This window comes from Bison bison, unplaced genomic scaffold, assembly GCF_000754665.1.
Source record: "Bison bison bison isolate TAMUID 2011002044 unplaced genomic scaffold, Bison_UMD1.0 scf7180017864307, whole genome shotgun sequence".
In the NCBI taxonomy this organism is placed as follows: Eukaryota; Metazoa; Chordata; class Mammalia; order Artiodactyla; family Bovidae; genus Bison; species Bison bison.
The window spans coordinates 935394-952999 of NW_011494879.1; the positions used below are offsets into that span (position 1 = coordinate 935394).

The window sequence follows — 17606 nt, forward strand, 5'->3', positions numbered from 1 at the left end:
AGAGGACGGGCCGCCGCGCCGGCCCTGCCCTGTTGCTGCCCTGCCCGTGTCCCCGCTTTTGTTCTGATCGCTCCCGCGGTGCCCAACTCTGACCCGGTCTCTGTCCCATCCCGTCCCCGTCGCAGCCTCTGCCCAGCTTTCCGGACTCGGGCCTCTTGAAGGGCTGCGGGCAGGGCTTCCCACGGGGTCCGGGGGAGTGGAGGCGGGAGAAGGCAGGTTCAGGGGGCGCAGGGCGGGACCACCGAGGAAGTCTCGGAAGGAGGGAAGGCTCTGCCTCATCTACGGGGCAGGAGGTGGGAAGGGGCGCCCTCGCCCTGGACAGGGTTGGGAAGAGGATCCCTCCGGGAAGGGGGCTCCTGGGAGGGTAAGGGAGGGGCGCAGGAACCCCTCAGAGCCGGGGCGCCGAGAGGGAGAGGTCGGGGAGCTCAGAAAGCCGAGGACCAAGCCCAACACCCAGCACGGGGAAAGTTTCAAACGTAGTAACTTTGGCAGCTACGAGGCCGGAGGCGGCGGGGTGATGGGACGCGATCCGGGCCCTTCAAGTCTTCAGACCACCACGTTCCCACTCCAAAGGGACACCACCCTGCGTTTGAAAATGGCAGAAAAGCAGCTAAACAGAATGATTGCACAAACTCTTGAAAGGCGTCCAAGAAACAGTAAAGTGGAAAAAAATGTCAGCACGCAAAGAGAGCAAGCAGAGCGACTTGAGATTCCCATTCTTCCCGCGGGCCGGGGAGGGGAGGGACGAATACGCGGAGGTTTGTCAGCCAGCGCGCTCCTCTCTGCGGAGGCGAGACCCGAGCCCCTGCGGCGGCGTTGGTGGCTTTGCTTGTCGTTTGCGCTCCTCCTCAGCAGGCCTCGTGGCCTCCTCCGTTTACTTAGAAATGGGTGGGTCTCAAGGGGCCGGAGGTGGGGCGGGGAGCATCTGGCCTCGCTGCTTCCTAGGCGGGAAACCCTTTCCCAGGGAGAGCCTCCGTTTCTGCGACCACGAAATAGAGACAGCTGTGAGTGAGGAAATGCCAAGGGCAGAGGGGCTGGGGTGGGTGGGGGGTCGCGTGTACCTGGGGGAAGGTTGTGGGTGTTCTATCGTCCTTCTGCACCTCTTGGGCTGCACGAAGTTCTTTCTTCCTTCCTGGGAATCATTTCTGGGTCTTCCTTGCCTTCCCTACCACATTGAGGGGGGAGGGGGCAGGTGCAGATTCTTAGTTACTGTTACATGGAACAGGTGCACAATGACTGCACAAGCTAGCTGAAGACGGCCCTCGGGTTCATCTGGTTAGGGGGATTTCAAACTTTGCCCCTGAGAGGCCTAGAGTCCTGGCTCAAGGGGCACCATGGTGGTGGTGGTGGGGGGGAGCCTGGGCAGCAGGGCGCTGATCTTTCCCTTCCATCTTTCAGACAGAACCAGTTCAGGTCTGTCTTTGCCTCCTCTAGATACTGGGAAACCCTGGAGGCTGTTTTCAGTATCAGATTCTTCAGATCCAGTCTGATCTGGGCCCTTTTGGTGTAGCAACTGAATCTAGAGGTGTGCAAAGTGATTTGGGCAAGACCCACCAGTGGCCAAGCCTTGCCAGGAAACCTGTGACCTTAGTCATTGGTCAGGAACACCTTTTCCTGGCCCTGGTGGCTCTGAGCTTTTAGCATTGGCCCACCCAGACCCTAACTCCAGGACCCCCAGGGCCACCTCTCTACCTTCAGGGGAGAAACAGCCCAGGAGTCTCCTTGCTAAGCTTTTCCAGTCCTTCAGCGAGTCTTTCACATATAGTTTGGTTTCACAGGCTGAGGTCAAAAGATTAGGTTCTCCAGAAACTAATCAGCACACTGCAGCTTGCTTAGCCCAGCCCAACAGGTATCAACCGACTTTATCATTGAGGCAGTGTAGGCTGAGAGACCAAGTAACTTGCTGGTGGGCACTCAGTTCCTAAATTGCAGCTGGGATTTGAAAGCAGCTGTGTCTCTAAGGCTTCTGCTCTTTGCATTGCATCATCTCTTAGGATGGCTAGAAACTGATTAACGGGCAATTGTCATGGAGATTGGGGCAAGGGTGAGGGGAGAAAGACTGAAAGGGGGACTAGGTTAAGGTGGGGGGACTGACATTCATATAGGTGTATCCACAGCATAAATATACTTGTATTTTAACTGAGTGTTTTCTGCCCTGTGCATTTGTGGGCACTCAATCACTAAGTCGAATTGGACTCTTTTGCGACCCCATGGACTGCATCCTGCCAGGCTCCCCTGTCCATGGGATTCTCCAGGCAAAAATACTGGAATGGGTTGCCATTTCCTCCTCCAGGGGATCTTCCTGACCCAGTGATCGAACTTCTTTACCATTGAGCCACCTTTTCTGCCCTGTATATTCTCATTATTTTAGTTTTTATTTTCTAGATACTTTACAATTTTTTTGTTTTGCTAAGTTTTAACTAAACTATAATTTTCGTACAATAAAATTCACAGATTGTAAGTGCTAGGTTTACCATGGTTTGACAGTTGTTTGCACTCATGTAACCACCACCCCAAATGAGATATGAGATATGAATTGCCCAGGGACGGCGGAGCCTGGTGGACTGCTGTCTATGGGGTCGCACAGAGTTGGACATGACTGAAGTGACTTAGCAGCAGCAGCAGCAGCAGCAGCAGCAGAAGGTTCCCATTTGTAGTGAATTTTCCTTCCACCCTTCCAAGCAACCAGTTGGTGATTTTCTTCATCACTGATTAATTTTGCCTGCTCTGGAACATCACATAAATGGAATTGTACTGTATGTCTTTTTCACGTCTGGCTTATTTCACTTGGTGTAGTGTTTGTTAAATTCACCCATGTTGTTGTGTATATGAGTAGTTTGTTCCTTTTTAGTGCTGAGTAGTATTCCATTTTATGGATATACCATCATTGCATATTTATTCTCCTGTTGATGGATATTTGAGTTATTTCCAATTTGGGCTATTATTTCTTCAGTTCAGTTCAGTTTAGTTCAGTCACTCAGTCATGTCCGACTCTTTGTGACCCCATGAATTGAAGCACGCCAGGCCTCCCTGTCCATCACCAACTCCCAGAGTTCACTCAGACTCACGTCCATCGAGTCAGTGATGCCATCCAGCCATCTCATCCTCTGTCATCCCCTTCTCCTCCTGCTCCCACTCCCTCCCAGCATCAGAGTCTTTTCCAATGAGTCAACTCTTCGCATGAGGTGGCCAAAGTACTGGAGTTTCAGCTTCAGCACCGTTCCTTCCAAAGAAATCCCAGGGCTGATCTCCTTCAGAATGGACTGGTTGGATCTCCTTGCAGTCCAAGGGACTCTCAAGAGTCTTCTCCAACAACACAGTTCAAAAGCATCAATTCTTCAGTGCTCAGCCTTCTTCACAGTCCAACTCTCACATCCATACATGACCACTGGAAAAACCATAGCCTTGACTAGATGGACCTTTGTTGGCAAAGTGATGTCTCTGCTTTTGAATATGCTATCTAGGTTGGTCATAACTTTCCTTCCAAGGAGTAAGCGTCTTTTAATTTCATGGCTGCAGTCACCATCTGCAGTGATTTTGGAGCCCCCCAAAATAAAGTCTGACACTGTTTCCACTATTTCCCCATCTATTTCCCATGAAGTGATGGGACCAGATGCCATGATCTTCGTTTTCTGAACGTTGAGTTTTAAGCCAACTTTTTAAATTATTTCTTAGAGAAGTCTTTTGTGGTCATTTGTTATCACTTAGTAGTGAAATTGTGGGATCATAGAGGGTACCATTTTACATTCCCACAGCAAAGCATAAGACATAATTATTCCACATCCTTGTCAAGATTTGGTATTGTCCATCTTTTTTGTTTTAGCCTTTTTTAGTGCCTGGGTAGTAGTATTTTATACCTTCTATTTTTATGATAGAATTTTAAGAGTTCTTGGAGAACACAACATGATCACGGTGAAGAATATGAAATAAGATGCAAAGAGCCAACTCACTGGAAAAGACCCTGATGTTAAGAAAGACTGAAGGCAAAAGGAAAAGGGGCCAGCAGAGGATGAGATGGTTGGTTAGCATCACTGACTCAATGGCCATGAATCTGAGCAAACTTGGGGAGATAGTGAAGGACAGAGGAGCCTGGCGAGCTACAGTCCCTGGAATTGCGAAGAGTCCGACATGGCTTAGCGACTGAACAGCAGCAACAACAGTGGAGGCCATTGTGAGGCATGACTCCTGAGGAAAGGGACCAAATGGTGGCTGGAATTGTGATTTTAGGAATAGGAATTTATGGGCTCAGGAAAGAGCTCTCTCATGTGAGAATGGAGATTTAAAGATCTGGTCCTTGTACTCTGTAAATAGGCAAGTTGACTCATGCTACCTCTATAACAATCATCTTTATCTCCAGTTCAGATCTCTATTGTAAGCCCCCAGTTCACATGTTTAACTGCCCTTTGGGTATCTCTCCTTGGATGTCCCAAAGGCAATGCAGACTGAACAAATCCAGAACAGAATTCATTATCTCCTTTTGGCTTTCTGTCAGGGATCACTGAATGAATAATTGTGCCACTAGCTAAGAGAATACAGAAAGAGGAATGTCTGAGGTTGAGCAACGAGATACTGAATTTAGTTCAAAGCTAACTGTTGTGGAACAATCTAGGAAGATAAGGACTGGATCAGTTCAGTTCAGTCGCTCAGTCATGTCTGACTCTTTGCGACCTCATGAACCGCAGCATGCCAGGCCTCCCTGTCTATCACCAACTCCAGGAGTCCACCCAAACCCATGTCCATTGAGTCAGTGATGCCATCCAACCATCTCATCTTCTGTCATCCCCTTCTCCTCCTGCCCTCAATCTTTCCCAACATCAGGGTCTTTTCAAATGAGTCAGCTCTTCACATCAGGTGGCCAAAGTATTGGAGTTTCAGCTTCAGCATCAGTCCTTCCAATGAACACCCAGGACTGATCTCCTTTAGGATGGACTGGTTGGATTTCCTTGCAGTCCAAGGGACTCTCAAGAGTCTTCTCCAACAACACAGTTTAAAAGCATCAATTCTTCTGCGCTCAGCTTTCTTCACAGTCCAACTCTCACGTCCATACACGACCACTGGAAAAACCATAGCCTTGACTAGACAGACCTTTGTTGGCAAACTAATGATGTCTCTGCTTTTGAATATGCTGTCTTGTTTGGTCATAACTTTTCTTCCAAGGAGTAAGTGTCTTTTAATTTCATGGCTGCAGTCACCATCTGCAGTGATTTTGGAGCCCAGAAAAATAAAGTCAGTCACTGTTTCCACTGTTTCCCCATCTGTTTGCCATGAAGTGATGGGACTGGATGCCATGAAGTGATGGGATTGGATGCTATGATCTTAGTTTTCTGAATGTTGAGCTTTAAGCCAAATTTTTCACTCTCCTTTTTCACTTTCATCAGGAGGCTCTTTAGTTCTTCTTCACTTTCTGCCATAAGGGTGCTGTCATCTGCATATCTGAGGTTATTGATATTTCTCCCTGCAACCTTGATTCTAGCTTGTGCTTCCTCCAGTCCAGTGTTTCTCATGATGAACTCTGCATATAAGTTAAATAAGCGGGGTGAAAATATATAGCCTTGACATACTCCTTTTCCTATTTGAAACCAGTCTGTTGTTCCTGTCCAGTTCTAACTGTTGCTTCCTGACCTGCATACAGGTTTCTCAAGAGGCAGGTCAGGTGGTCTGGTATTCCCATCTCTTTCAGAATTTTCCACAGTTTATTGTGATCCACACAGTCAAAGGCTTTGGCATAGTCAATAAAGCAGAAATAGATGCTTTTCTGGAACTCTCTTGCTTTTTTGATGATCCAGTGGATGTTGGCAATTTGATCTCTGGATGGCATTGAGCAATTAAGAGATTACTGGAATATACTGTGAGTAGTTTTGGTGGAGTGGAGGGCAGGTAAGCTAGATTGCTGGTAGGTGATAGAGAAAGAAGTGGAGATGGTGAGTAGAATCAACTCTTTGAGGAAGTTTGTTTGAGAAAGTCAGGGGAGCGATTGAGCTATAGTTGAAGGAAGAGAGGGTGAAGAAAAGGATTTTAGATGGAAAAGACAAGTGAAATATAAGCTCAGGGGAAGGATTCAGTCCAGGAGAGGGCAGGGATGGCTGATAGAGTGAGGTACTGGGAGGAGTAGGAAGGAATGAGGAGGGTTGGCTTTGAAAAAGATGGAGAAGTTTCATCACCTACAAAATTCTGTTGACCCTCCATGTGCACAACTCCTAATCATGACATGTGAGGTTCTTCACCATCTGTTCCCTTCTTGTCTCATATATATAGCATATATCAGCTTTGGCTGCAGTTAATGCTGCATAACAAACATCCCCCCATCACTGACTCTTAGTTTATGACCACAAAGGTTTCTTTATTACTCATGCTACATGTCAGCTGGAGGGCAGTCAAGACTACATGGTTTTGTAGACTTGCATTGGGTTCCAGGCAGGCAGACTGTCTGCTCTGTGTATCCTCTCCTCCCAGAACCCAGGCTGAAGTTGCTGCTTCTACCTGATATGTGTTATTTTATGGTGAGAGCTGGAGGGAGAAAGAGATGATGTGATGTTTCTTAAAGTGGCTGCACTGGCATGTGATCACTTCTATCCATATTCCATTCATCAAAGACAGTCATGTGACCAAGTCTAGAGTCAATGGGATGGAGATATATGCTCTGCCTGTTGGTCCAGAATGGATGCTTAGGACCAGCAATCCACCTGACCACATATATTTATTAGAAACCCCTTCAAACAGATCCGCACCTGTCTTTAACTCTCCAAACTAATCTTCATTGCACCACTGCTCTTTGGCTCCATTGTTCCCCTTTTTTCAAGCATGGCAATGGCCTTTCAAGTCTTTATATCCCTCTATCTGGACACCATCATTCTCTTGCAGCCCCCACAATCTAATATAGTTCAGGTAATTCCACCTCTTTACCAGTTCTGCAGAGAGTTCCTTTACTTCCAACCCAACTGCCCCTGCTGAGTTGGCATGCAACCCTCCTTAACTGAGAGCCCTGCTGCCGGGCACTCCCTGTTCTCTGCTCTAAACTAGCACCCTCCTCATATCCTCTCCCAGCAACCCAAGTCCTCTTTCTAGACACTAGATGATTGGCACTGTCCATCTTTCCAAGGCTCCCCTCTGCTCTCCAGATACAGCACATATTCCTCTAGGTGATATGCAAGGTCTTGCATGAGCTACTCTCTGAAGCTCTCATCACCCTCACCACCCCACCTCTTGGAACTTCTGCTCCAGCCTCAGGGAACTACTGTAATTCCTGAAACCCTCTCCTGGTTTGGTACCTCTGGGCTTTTCCCCATCTGCTTCCTTTGCTTAGAACACCATTCCCTCCTCCCCTAAAAAGCTACTCACAGACTCCTACTCATCCTTCAAGACCCAGCTTAATCATCTCTAAGCTGCCAGTCTCTTCATTCTGCCTCTTGCTCCCTGCCATGAATTAGGCACTTCCCCACATGGATCTCTGGGCATCTTGCAATGCACACTCTGACACATTATGTCACGTGTCATATCTCTCCCGTCCTTGACCATGAACTGCTGGAACCCACTGTGCACGTGACCACAGTACTCTTTGCCTGGCTCACCCTGCTGGCTGAGAGTGGCCTCCACTGACTGAGTTTGCGCCTCTACTGCCTGTCAGACCTAGAACAAAATACCTCCCCTCTGAGCCTGGGCTGAAAAGCTCTGCTGATAAAAAGCTTCATGCTCGCTCCTGCAAGAGAGAGGCCAGGTAGGTCAGACTGGGAAATCAAAGAGTAATGTACATTTGGACCATGGAGGCAAGGGGGTCATCATTTAGTGTACTGAACCCAGAATTATTTATAAAATTCCTTGCAGTTCTAAAAAGAGGAAGTAAAAGTATGTCATAGAAATCTCCAGACAAAGAGCTGGTCTGCTCAGCTTGTCGCAATGGGGGGTGGAGGCGCCAGACCCTCGGCTACCTCTGGTCAGACCTGGCTGGGGCTCTTGCTGGCACTGTGCTCCAGCTTTATTGCCAGATAGAGTTTCCTAAAGGAGAGGTGGCGAGGGCAGCGGGGTGGGGACCTGAGGTTGCGTGTTTACATGTCGTGTCCGTGGGGAAACTGCATGCTGGGTTTCTCCAGGGATCTGGGTGTAAGGGCATCAGCTTCCTGCAGGGTGTGTTTCAGGCCATGTGTGGTAGGCAGATGTGAACGGCAGGAAAAAGCATGGAGTTGCTCCCCGGACCGGATCCTAACTGGAGAGTGAGTGATCCGAGAGAGGGGGCACATGTGGGAAGGCAGAGGGAGAGAGGATGTCTAGAAGGATATGGTCAAGAGGGTTGCATGGCGGAGAGGCTGAGTAGAGGATTGGGCCCTGGAAGGGGTCAGCTGGTTGTGGGTTGACTGCAGGACCCTGGTGGGAATGGAAAAATACTACAGTGTTGTTCTTCCTAGAGTTCTCTACACGAATGGCCAGTTAGATAAGTGAGATCGTATATCCTCCTCGCTTGAGGCTCACGAAAGCCCTGTGAAGCTGGCAAAGTGGGAATTATCCCCCCATTTTACATGTGGGGAAACTGAGGCTTAGAGTGTTGATCTTTTGGCCAAAGGTTCTCAAGAACGAAGTGAAAGAACTGAGGCATGAGAGCCCAGTCCTCACTCCAAACACAGTTTGACTTGGAGATCCTGGTGGGCTGCGGGTAGGGGGAGTGAAGGTGATTCTAAAGGAAGGGGAGGGCACGGGCTGTGGAGCAGATCCATGCCCAGCCCAAGAGAGGGCTCCTGCCTGGCATTGTGCAGCCCGGGATTAGCCAGAGTGCAAAGTAGCTGCTGAAAGAGGGTGGTGGGAGGGGCCAGGTCTTGTGATTAGTTCTTAAAGAAAGTTTCCAACTCCATCCCAGTCTAGGTGTCTTATCTTTCAGAGCCTTACTTTAACATGCCCTGGTCTTGGCCACACGGGGCAGGGGTTTGTACCATCAGGACAAGTGATCAGGAAGGGCTTCCTGGAGGAAGTGACCTTCCAGCTGGTGGGTGGCCAAGGTGAGTCAGGGTGGGGTCACTGAAAAGAGCGCTGGGCTGAAAGTGAGCTGGTCTTGCCCCACAGGACGTGGAGACTGTCGGAGCCTCAGTTTCCTTGTTAACAAAATGGTTTGAGGCTGTGATCCAGGAAACTTCTCTTTGAGCACTATCTGCTGTTAAACAAAAGGCAGACAAGTCCAAACCCACAGGAAATGAACATTCAAATTAAAAATGTGCCAGGGAGAAGTAGCTGCTGAAGTGTACAGAGAGATCCCAAGCTTTGAGCTTCCCACCTGTGAATTTGGGTACCAGGAACTGTGGTTCTGAAAGATGCACCTCTTGCCAAATTCGTGTTTTGAATCAGATCTTACCCAACATTCATCGGGCTGCCAGATCTTCATTTACTGCTGGTCAAAGCATCCAGAATGTACTCAGCATCTCTGCTAGACACACCTGAGATTAGCAGTAAACAGAGAGGTACAATCCCTCCCCTGCTTCCCTGCTGAGATGGAAGTCAGCTTGGGAGACAGTCATTAAATAGCCAATTGCCCAGAGGGAGCCATGAAGGAGAAGCATGGGAGGCAAGGTAGGGGGTGGGTGGGGGGCAGGGGTCTGTACCTGTCAGGGCAAGTGATCAGGAAGGGCTTCCTGGAGGAAGTGACCTTCCAACTGTGGCCTGCAGAATTTGGAGGCTGAAGAGGGAAGAGTGTTTTGGGCAAAGGTAGGAGGCCCTGAGAAACAGTCATCCACATCTTCTCCAGGGCTGTTCCCGAATCCAGATGGCCCTGGTGTCTGGAGGGGCACTGAGGGGGGTCAGCTGCCCAGCGGGGTGACGTTGTATTTGGCAGCATCTACGTGCAGAAGTGCAGCTGTCCTTTCTCCTCTGTCAGGGAAACCACGTGTCCTCAAGTGGCCAGCCAGCTGTCCCCAAGAGGAACTTGCCTGGCATTTGCACGGAAAGACACAACACTTCACAAAATCAACGGTGAGGTTTACTTTAAGGGGAACATGGCCCCCAGAGAGCAGGGACAGGGGTCTGGATGCTCTAGGTTGATCTATGGTTGTCTGTACATTGGTGTTTTGTATGGCAAACTATTTTCACATGTTAGCCAGAGCTGTGCAGAGGGGGTGTGTGTGCAAATTAATTGAGTGCTTAGGAATTCATTCCCTGGCATGAAAAAGCTCCCTGAATGTTTGAGGCTGATGTGTTGAGAAACGCAGGAGAATCCGTGGCTGCAAGCAAGGGATGAAGCTTCTAGCTCACTGAGGCAGAGGAGGCGTGCATTGGAAGGATTTTTTGCTGTTGCTCATGGTATCCCTGGGGAAGCTGGAAAAGCAAGCTGCCCAGAACTAGTAGAGGTTGGGCAACAGACAGCACACTCAGGGTCTCCCAACAGGAGCTAATTGTAGTTTCTGCTGCCTGGAGCCGCTGTAACATTTCAGTGGCATCTGAGCCTTGGTGCTGCTTCTTTAGGACACAGAGCTACTAAGTGACCACACTGAGGTCACTTTTCTGCATTCCAAGTGCAGATGAATGGCCAGGGGCAGGGTCTAGGTCATTCCATTCTGGTGGAGAAAGAAGGGTCCTGACGATAAGCTGAGAAACCACAAAATGCTCCCAAGCTGCCAGAGATGGGCTTCCAGTAGTGCCATGGAATCCTACATGTGTAAGCAGAGTCACAGGGCCATAGCTACTGGAGGGAAACGTGTTCTGGGGAGCTTTCAGAGGGACAGCTTGGCCTTGGTCAAGTTATGCAGCCCCTGAGCCTCAATGTTCCCATGTGTAAAATGGGTCGATGTGGATTTGAAAGATAATCTATGTGTCTAGTGCCTGACGTGGGGCTAGTGAGTGTAAACTACTGTTACCATTATTATTAGTAGAAGTGATAGTAACTTCATTCTGCTATTAACCAGTACAGTTATATTCCTGAAGGAAGAAACTCAACATATGAAAATCTAGAGGAATTAAGAAGTGACCACACACATTTATACAAACAGGTTCTCTGCAGGGTGTTCCTTTAAATTTTTACCTTCACAATAGACTTACGATAAGATTTAATGTATCAAATAAATAAACAAACAAAGGAAGGAATGAATCACCATCTTACGGACCCTCCTTAAATACTACTGTTGAAGAGAACAATTTTTTTCCCTGGGACTGACAGATCTGTTTGAAGATCTTGGACTAGCTTCGTCACTGTGGAAGCCTTAAAAAAGGAAGAGGGAAGTTGACTGCCTCAGGACTGGGGCACCGCCCCCACATACAGCCCCGGGAGAATTGGACTACACTGCCACACTCTTTCCCTGGAAAAACAGACTCCCACAAATACGGAAGGCCTGGATTAGAGCTGGAGGTCATGGTGTGCCCTTAAATATTTCATGACCAGCTGAAGAATGAAAGCTCAGGGACTTCCCTGGCAGGCCAGTGGTTAGGACTCTGCACTCCCGCTGTAGGGGCACGCGTTTGATCCCTGGTTGGGGAGCCAAGATCCTGCAAGCCATATGACGGGCCAAAGAACAACAACAAAGACCCTGGTATGTTGTGTTTGTCAGTTTCCATAGTGGAAATATTTCCACCGTGAGTGGGGAGCATGCTGCTATAGAGTATTCTCCACTACATCTAGCTACAATAGATGTAAATAACCTTGAGTATAGCATGTAGTAAAACAATTAGGAAGTGATGAGTTTTGATGACTATCTTTGATCTGGCTACATTTTATTTAGTCTTGAGTTTATAGAATTTAATTTTTTCATAGTGACTTTGTTTAACAACTTGCTCGCCAAGTTCCTGAAGATTTAACAACTGGCTCTTGCATGAGCCAGCTCCAGCGTGCTGCTGGCTGGGGAGGTCCTTGGAGACCCTAGAGGACCCAGTGAAAATGGATCATCCCCACAAACATGTTTCCCCTGCCCCGAGGCAGTCTCCAACATGCCAGCCTTCTATTTGCTTTATTACCCTTGTCCCCACCTGAAATTATGTCTTTAATGACTTGTTAATTGTTATTGATTTGTTTATTTGTTTACCAACTAGAATGTGAGCTCTGTGAGAACAAAGGCCTTCTTGGGTGCTTCATCTCTGAATCCCCAGTGCTGAGAACAATGCATGCGTGCAGCTGCCCCTCAATAGCCATAGATCGAATGCACGAGCAGAGACAGGGCTAGAAGCCTTCAAGGGTTCAAATCTTGCCTCTGGTACAAAGTGCATCTTTAAAAAAACTGGAGTGTAGTTTTACAGTGCTGTGTTAGTTTCAGCTGTACAGCAAATAGATTCAGTATATTTTATATATATATATATATATATTCAAATTCTTTTCCCTTATAGGTTATTAAAAGATACTGCATAGAGTTCCCTGTGCTATTCAGTAGGTTCTTATTGGTTATTTCAAATGTGTGTGTGTGTTAGTTGCTCAATTGTGTCTGACTCTTTGCAACTCCATGGACTGTAGCCTGCCAGGTTCCTCTTATCCATGAAATTCTCCAGGCAGGAATACTGTAGTGGGTTGCCATTCCCTTCTCCAGGGGGTCTTCCCAACCCAAGGATTGAATCCAGGTCTCCTGCATTGCAGGCAGATTCTTCACTATCTGAGCCACCAAGGATCAGATCAGATCAGATCAGATCATTTGCTCAGTCGTGTCCGACTCTTTGCGACCCCATGAATCGCAGCACGCCAGGCCTCCCTGTCCATCACCAACTCCCGGAGTTCACTCAGACTCATGTCCATTGAGTAGGTGATGCCATCCAGCCATCTCATCCTCTGTCTTCCCCTTCTCCTCTTGCCCCCAATCCCTCCCAGCATCAGAGTCTTTTCCAATGAGTCAACTCTTCACATGAGGTGGCCAAAGTACTGGAGTTTCAGCTTTAGCATCATTCCTTCCAAAGAAATCTCAGGGCTGATCTCCTTCAGAATGGACTGGTTGGATCTCCTTGCAGTCCAAGGGACTCTCAAGAGTCTTCTCCAACAACACAGTTCAAAAGCATCAATTCTTCGGCGCTCAGCCTTCTTCACAGTCCAGCTCTCACATCCATACATGACCACTGGAAAAACCATAGCCTTGACTAGACGGACCTTTGTTGGCAAAGTAATGTCTCTGCTTTTGAATATGCTATCTAGGTTGGTCATAACTTTCCTTCCAAGGAGTAAGCGTCTTTTAATTTCATGGCTGCAGTCACCATCTGCAGTGATTTTGGATAGTGTGTATATGTTGATCTATTAAGGGTTTATCTTTCCTTGAGCCTCTTTATCTATAAAAGAGTTGGAGCAGAGACCCCCAGGGTTTCCGTAAGCTCTAAAAGGTCTATACCTGATAAAGGCATCCCTTACCCGCAGTGCAGCCCAACAGGGATTCTTAGCTGAGCATCCTCAAGGGTGAAAGCCCGTGCACTGGTTCTTAGGACTGTCGGTTTTATTCTTCTCTTCTGAGGATAGCTTTTCGCACTGAGTGCAGCGTGGCTTCTCTTGAGCGGCCGTGACTGGCCCCAGCCCAACCTCCTGGGCTGTGCAGACAGAGAGCGCGAGCCAGGCCCTGCCAGTTCAGGGGCAGCAGAGAGTTTGAGGCCGGTTGCATCCATTTGTAGCCATACTTTGACACTCTCAGCGGCTGGTGGAAAGAGGTATTTGAGTCTCCTCCTTTTGCAGGTGGATTCTTTACCAACTGAGCTATCAGGAAAATCCACCTGCAGGAGATCCCGGTTTGATTCCTGGGTTGGGAAGATGCCCTGGAGAAGGGATAGGCTACCCACTCCAGTATTCTGGCCTAGAGAATTCCACAGACTGTATAGTCCATGGGGTTGCAAAGAGTCGGACACGACCGAGTGACTTTCACTTTCACTTTTCCTTTTGCAGGTGAGGCTGGACAGGGTTTGGGACTCTCCCTGTGAGGAGCACACGTCCCTGTCCCCAGGGAAGAGGCCACCCATTGCTGTCTAGGGAGTCTGCCTGTCTCTTCTCTGTTGTCTGTTTCCCTGGGGGCTGATCTGACTGAATTCAGCCTCCTCTTCCCTGGAAGGTTCTGGGCAGAAGAAGGAACAGAGATAAACCAAGGCCATATCTTCTGCTGCATCTTACCGCCAACTCCCACTTCCCTCAGGTTGTCCCTCATCCCCCAGGGCAAGCTGGGAATGGGCCCACCCCTCGACTACTGACTCTGGGTGCAGCCTCCTTGGGCACCAGCAACCCCAGGGAGCAGCTGATCTCCCAGTTCATCTGCTTTGGGGCAGCATCGTAGGGTTTTGTTGTTGTTGTTGTTGTTGTTTACACAGTTCTGTGTTTCTACCACGCTTGGCTCACACTGAGATTCGGACTTGCTTTTCCTGAGGGCCAGGACTTGGGCACGCACCGCAGGGCCAGTGGGGCTCTCAGGGCTCAGCTTGCTCCTTCTCCAGATGGCAAACCGGGATGAGGAGCAATTCAGAAACCAGAGACATCACCAAACAGTAACAGCTCACGTTTACTGAACACTCACTCCGGATGCTGGTCTTGGAGCTTTACAGGAGCCCTGCCTTTTCATCACCCAGAAACCCAGTTTATAAGTGAGGAAATGAAGCACAGAAAGATTCAGCGATTCCCCAGGGCCACATGGTAAGGGAGAGATTTGAGACTCAGATACGGGCAAGATGACGGTACCCTTCCTTAAAGCTGCACACTGTCTTCAGAAAGAAGACTGCAGAGTGAGCCGGGAGCTGGCAGAGCCCCCAGCCCAGGCCTCTTGCTCAACAGGTGGAGAGACCCAGGCCCAGAGAGGGGTGGAGGCTTCTCTCAGGTCACACAGGGCCTGGGAGGTCCAGGCAGATCCCAGCAGTGCCCCTCCACCTACACGGCTTGAGGGGGGTCCTGGGTACAGAGTCCAGGATTTAGCTGGAAAAGTTCAGAAACTCTTGGCTCCCTTGCTGGCCCCTCCAGGCTGTAGAGAAACAAGTGGCCCAACCGTGCCTGGATGTCACATTTCCTGTTTGTGAGCCTGGGTTGTGGTAGAGCCCTGAGGAAGGGCAAGGGGAGGAAGGCCCTTCCTTTCGGGAATTTGAATTGTTGGACGGGGTAATTGCTGCAACGTTGTCCCTAAGTGTTTCATTCTTGTAGACAGGGGCACCAAGGCCCACCAAGTGTAAGAACCTGGCCGAAGTCACAGAGGGCTCTGGGATCACCCAGGGTTTTGGTTTTGCTTTTAGGGTTGGGTTGGTTTAGTTTTTTTTTTGTTCTTTTTGAGATGATACAATCATAGAATGTGTGAGCTGGCAGAGATCTAATCAGTGCTTCGGTTCACCTCCCTCGGTTGCTCAGTTGAGAAGCTGAGGCTGGGGTGGATGTGGGCAGGAATGGGAGAGTACTCTTTTTTTTTAAAATTCTGTAATGCTTTATTGTATTTGTTGTTGTTCACTCCGTAAGTGTGTCCAACTCTTTGCAACCCCATGGACTGCAGCACACTAGGCTTCCCTGTCCTTCACTAACTCCTGGAGTTTGCTCAAATTCATTTCTACTCAGTCGGTGATGCCATCCAGCCATCTCATCCTCTGTCACCCCCTTCTCCTACTCAGTCTTTCTCAGCATCAGGGTCTCTTCCAATGAGTCAGCTCTTCGCATCGGTGGCCAAAGTATTGGAGCTTCAGCATCAGTCCTTTTAATGAATATTCAGGGTTGATTTCCTTTAGGATTGACTGGTTTGAGCTCTTTGCAGTTCAAGGGACTCTCAAGAGTCTTGTCCAATACCACAGTTCAAAAGCATCAATTCCTGAGCACTCAGCCTTCTTTTTGGTCCAACTCTCACATCTATACATGACTATTGGAAAAACATAGCTTTGGCTAAACGGACCTTTGTCATCAAAGTGACATCTCTGCTTTTTAATATGCTGTCTAGGTTGGTCATAGCTTTCCTTCCAAGGAGCAAGCATCTTTTAACTTTATGGCTGCAGTTATTGTCCAAAGTGATTTTGGAGACCAAGAAAATAAAATCTGCTTCTGTTTTCATTTTTTCCCCTTCTATTTGCCATGAAGTGATGGGACCAGATGCCATAATCTTAGTTTTTTGAATGTTGAGTTTTAAGCCAGCTTTCTCACTCTCCTCTTTCACCTTCATCATGAGACTCTAGTTCCTCTTCGCTTTTTGCCATTAGGGTGGTATCATCTGCATATCTGAGGTTGTTGATATTTTAGCCAGCGATCTTGATTCCAACTTGTGATTCATCCAGTCTGGAGTTTTGCATGATGTTCTCTGCATAGAAGTTAAATAAGCAGGGTGACAGCCTTGGTGTACTTCCTTTCCTAATTTGGAACCAGTCCGTTGTTCCATGTCTGGTTCTAACTGTTGCTTCTTGACCTGCATACAGGTTTCTCAGGAGGCAGGTAAGGTGGTCTGGTATTCTCATCTCTTTAAGAATTTTCCAGTTTGTTGTGATCCACACAGTCAAAGGCATTAGCGTAGTCAGTGGAGCAGAAGTAGATGTTTTTCTGGGATAAAATAGATGTTGACAATTTGATCTAAATGTTTCATAGTATATTTAACAATTACTTTATTGTTGAAAATTTGGGCCACTTAAGAAAATATTTTTTAAAATTAATTTTTATGGGATTATAGTTGATTTACAGTGTTGTATTTGTTTCTGCTGTATAGCAAAGTGAATCAGTTATACATATAGTCACTCTTTTTAAAAAAGAATTTTTTATGGCCGTGTCAGGTCTTAGTTTCAGCTCTCTAGTTATGGGGCGCAGGCTCCAGAGCCCATAGACTCTGTAGTATGCAGCACATGGACTTAGTTGCCCCAAGGTAGGTAAGATCTTGGGGGCTTCTCAGGTGGCTCAGTGGTAAAGAATACGCCTGCCAGTGCAGGAGACACAGGTTTGATCCTTGGGTCAGAAAGATCCCCTGGAGAAGCAAATAGCAAGCTGCTCCAGTATTTTTGCCTGGAAAATTCCATGGACAGGGGAGCCTGGTGGGCTACAGTCCATGGGGTTGCAAAGAGTTGGACACAAAGTAGTGACTAAACAACATACGGGATCTTAGTTCCCTAACCAGGGATCAAGCCTGCATCCCTTGCGTTGGAAGGCAGATTGTTAACCACTGGGCCACCAGGGAGGTCCCTATATCCACTCTTCCCCCCACCCCCAAATCTTTTTAGAATCTTTCTTAAGATTCTAGAGCTGGCTGCTGGCAGAACCCTGAGGAGAACTCATTTTTTGAATCAACATACAACAAATACCATTGAATGCCACCTCTTACCCGATGCTGATTAACAAGGAACTTTCCATCTGGTGGGGAGGCAGATATTAATCCAATAATTATGCATATGTGTCCAAAGAGGGGTCACTGCCCTCAAGAAAAAAAAAAAAACAAAAACAGGAAGCTATATGGAGCATAAGACTCTTCCCTTAGAAAGTATGTTTGTAGCTGAGACCTAAAGGACAGGTAGTGAGGGGGTGAATGGGTGTGAGCAGCAGGGAAAGGTGTCCCAGGCAGAGGAAAGAGCATGTGCAAAGGCCCCGAGGCAGGAAGCCCCTCATTTTGTATATGAAAAAGCCGAAGCCCAGAGACTGGAAACCGATCCAGCTAAGCAACCCCAAGAATCTTTGTCTCCCCTCCACGCCTCCAAATTCTAACTTTTTTGAGGGAAAGAGGCAGAAGATAAACAACTAGCTAAACAAATGAGGTAGT

At 48.0% G+C, this 17606-nt stretch overlaps 1 protein-coding gene across 4 annotated transcripts in view; it reads left to right on the plus strand.

Annotated features, from left to right (window-relative positions):
* Window positions 1-54: 54 nt before the first annotated feature.
* Window positions 55-17606, plus strand: part of LOC104997334 (N-acetyllactosaminide alpha-1,3-galactosyltransferase) — a 78786-nt gene continuing 61234 nt past the window's right edge. Inside the window, exon 1 of one of the 4 annotated variants that reach the window (XM_010852035.1) lies at window positions 55-1004. Coding sequence is in view for 2 of the 4 variants with exons in the window: in XM_010852032.1 (XP_010850334.1) it covers window positions 7687-7714 (28 nt within the window). In the remaining 2 variants the exon portion in view is untranslated. The other 3 variants (XM_010852032.1, XM_010852031.1, XM_010852033.1) reach the window with 3 other exon arrangements.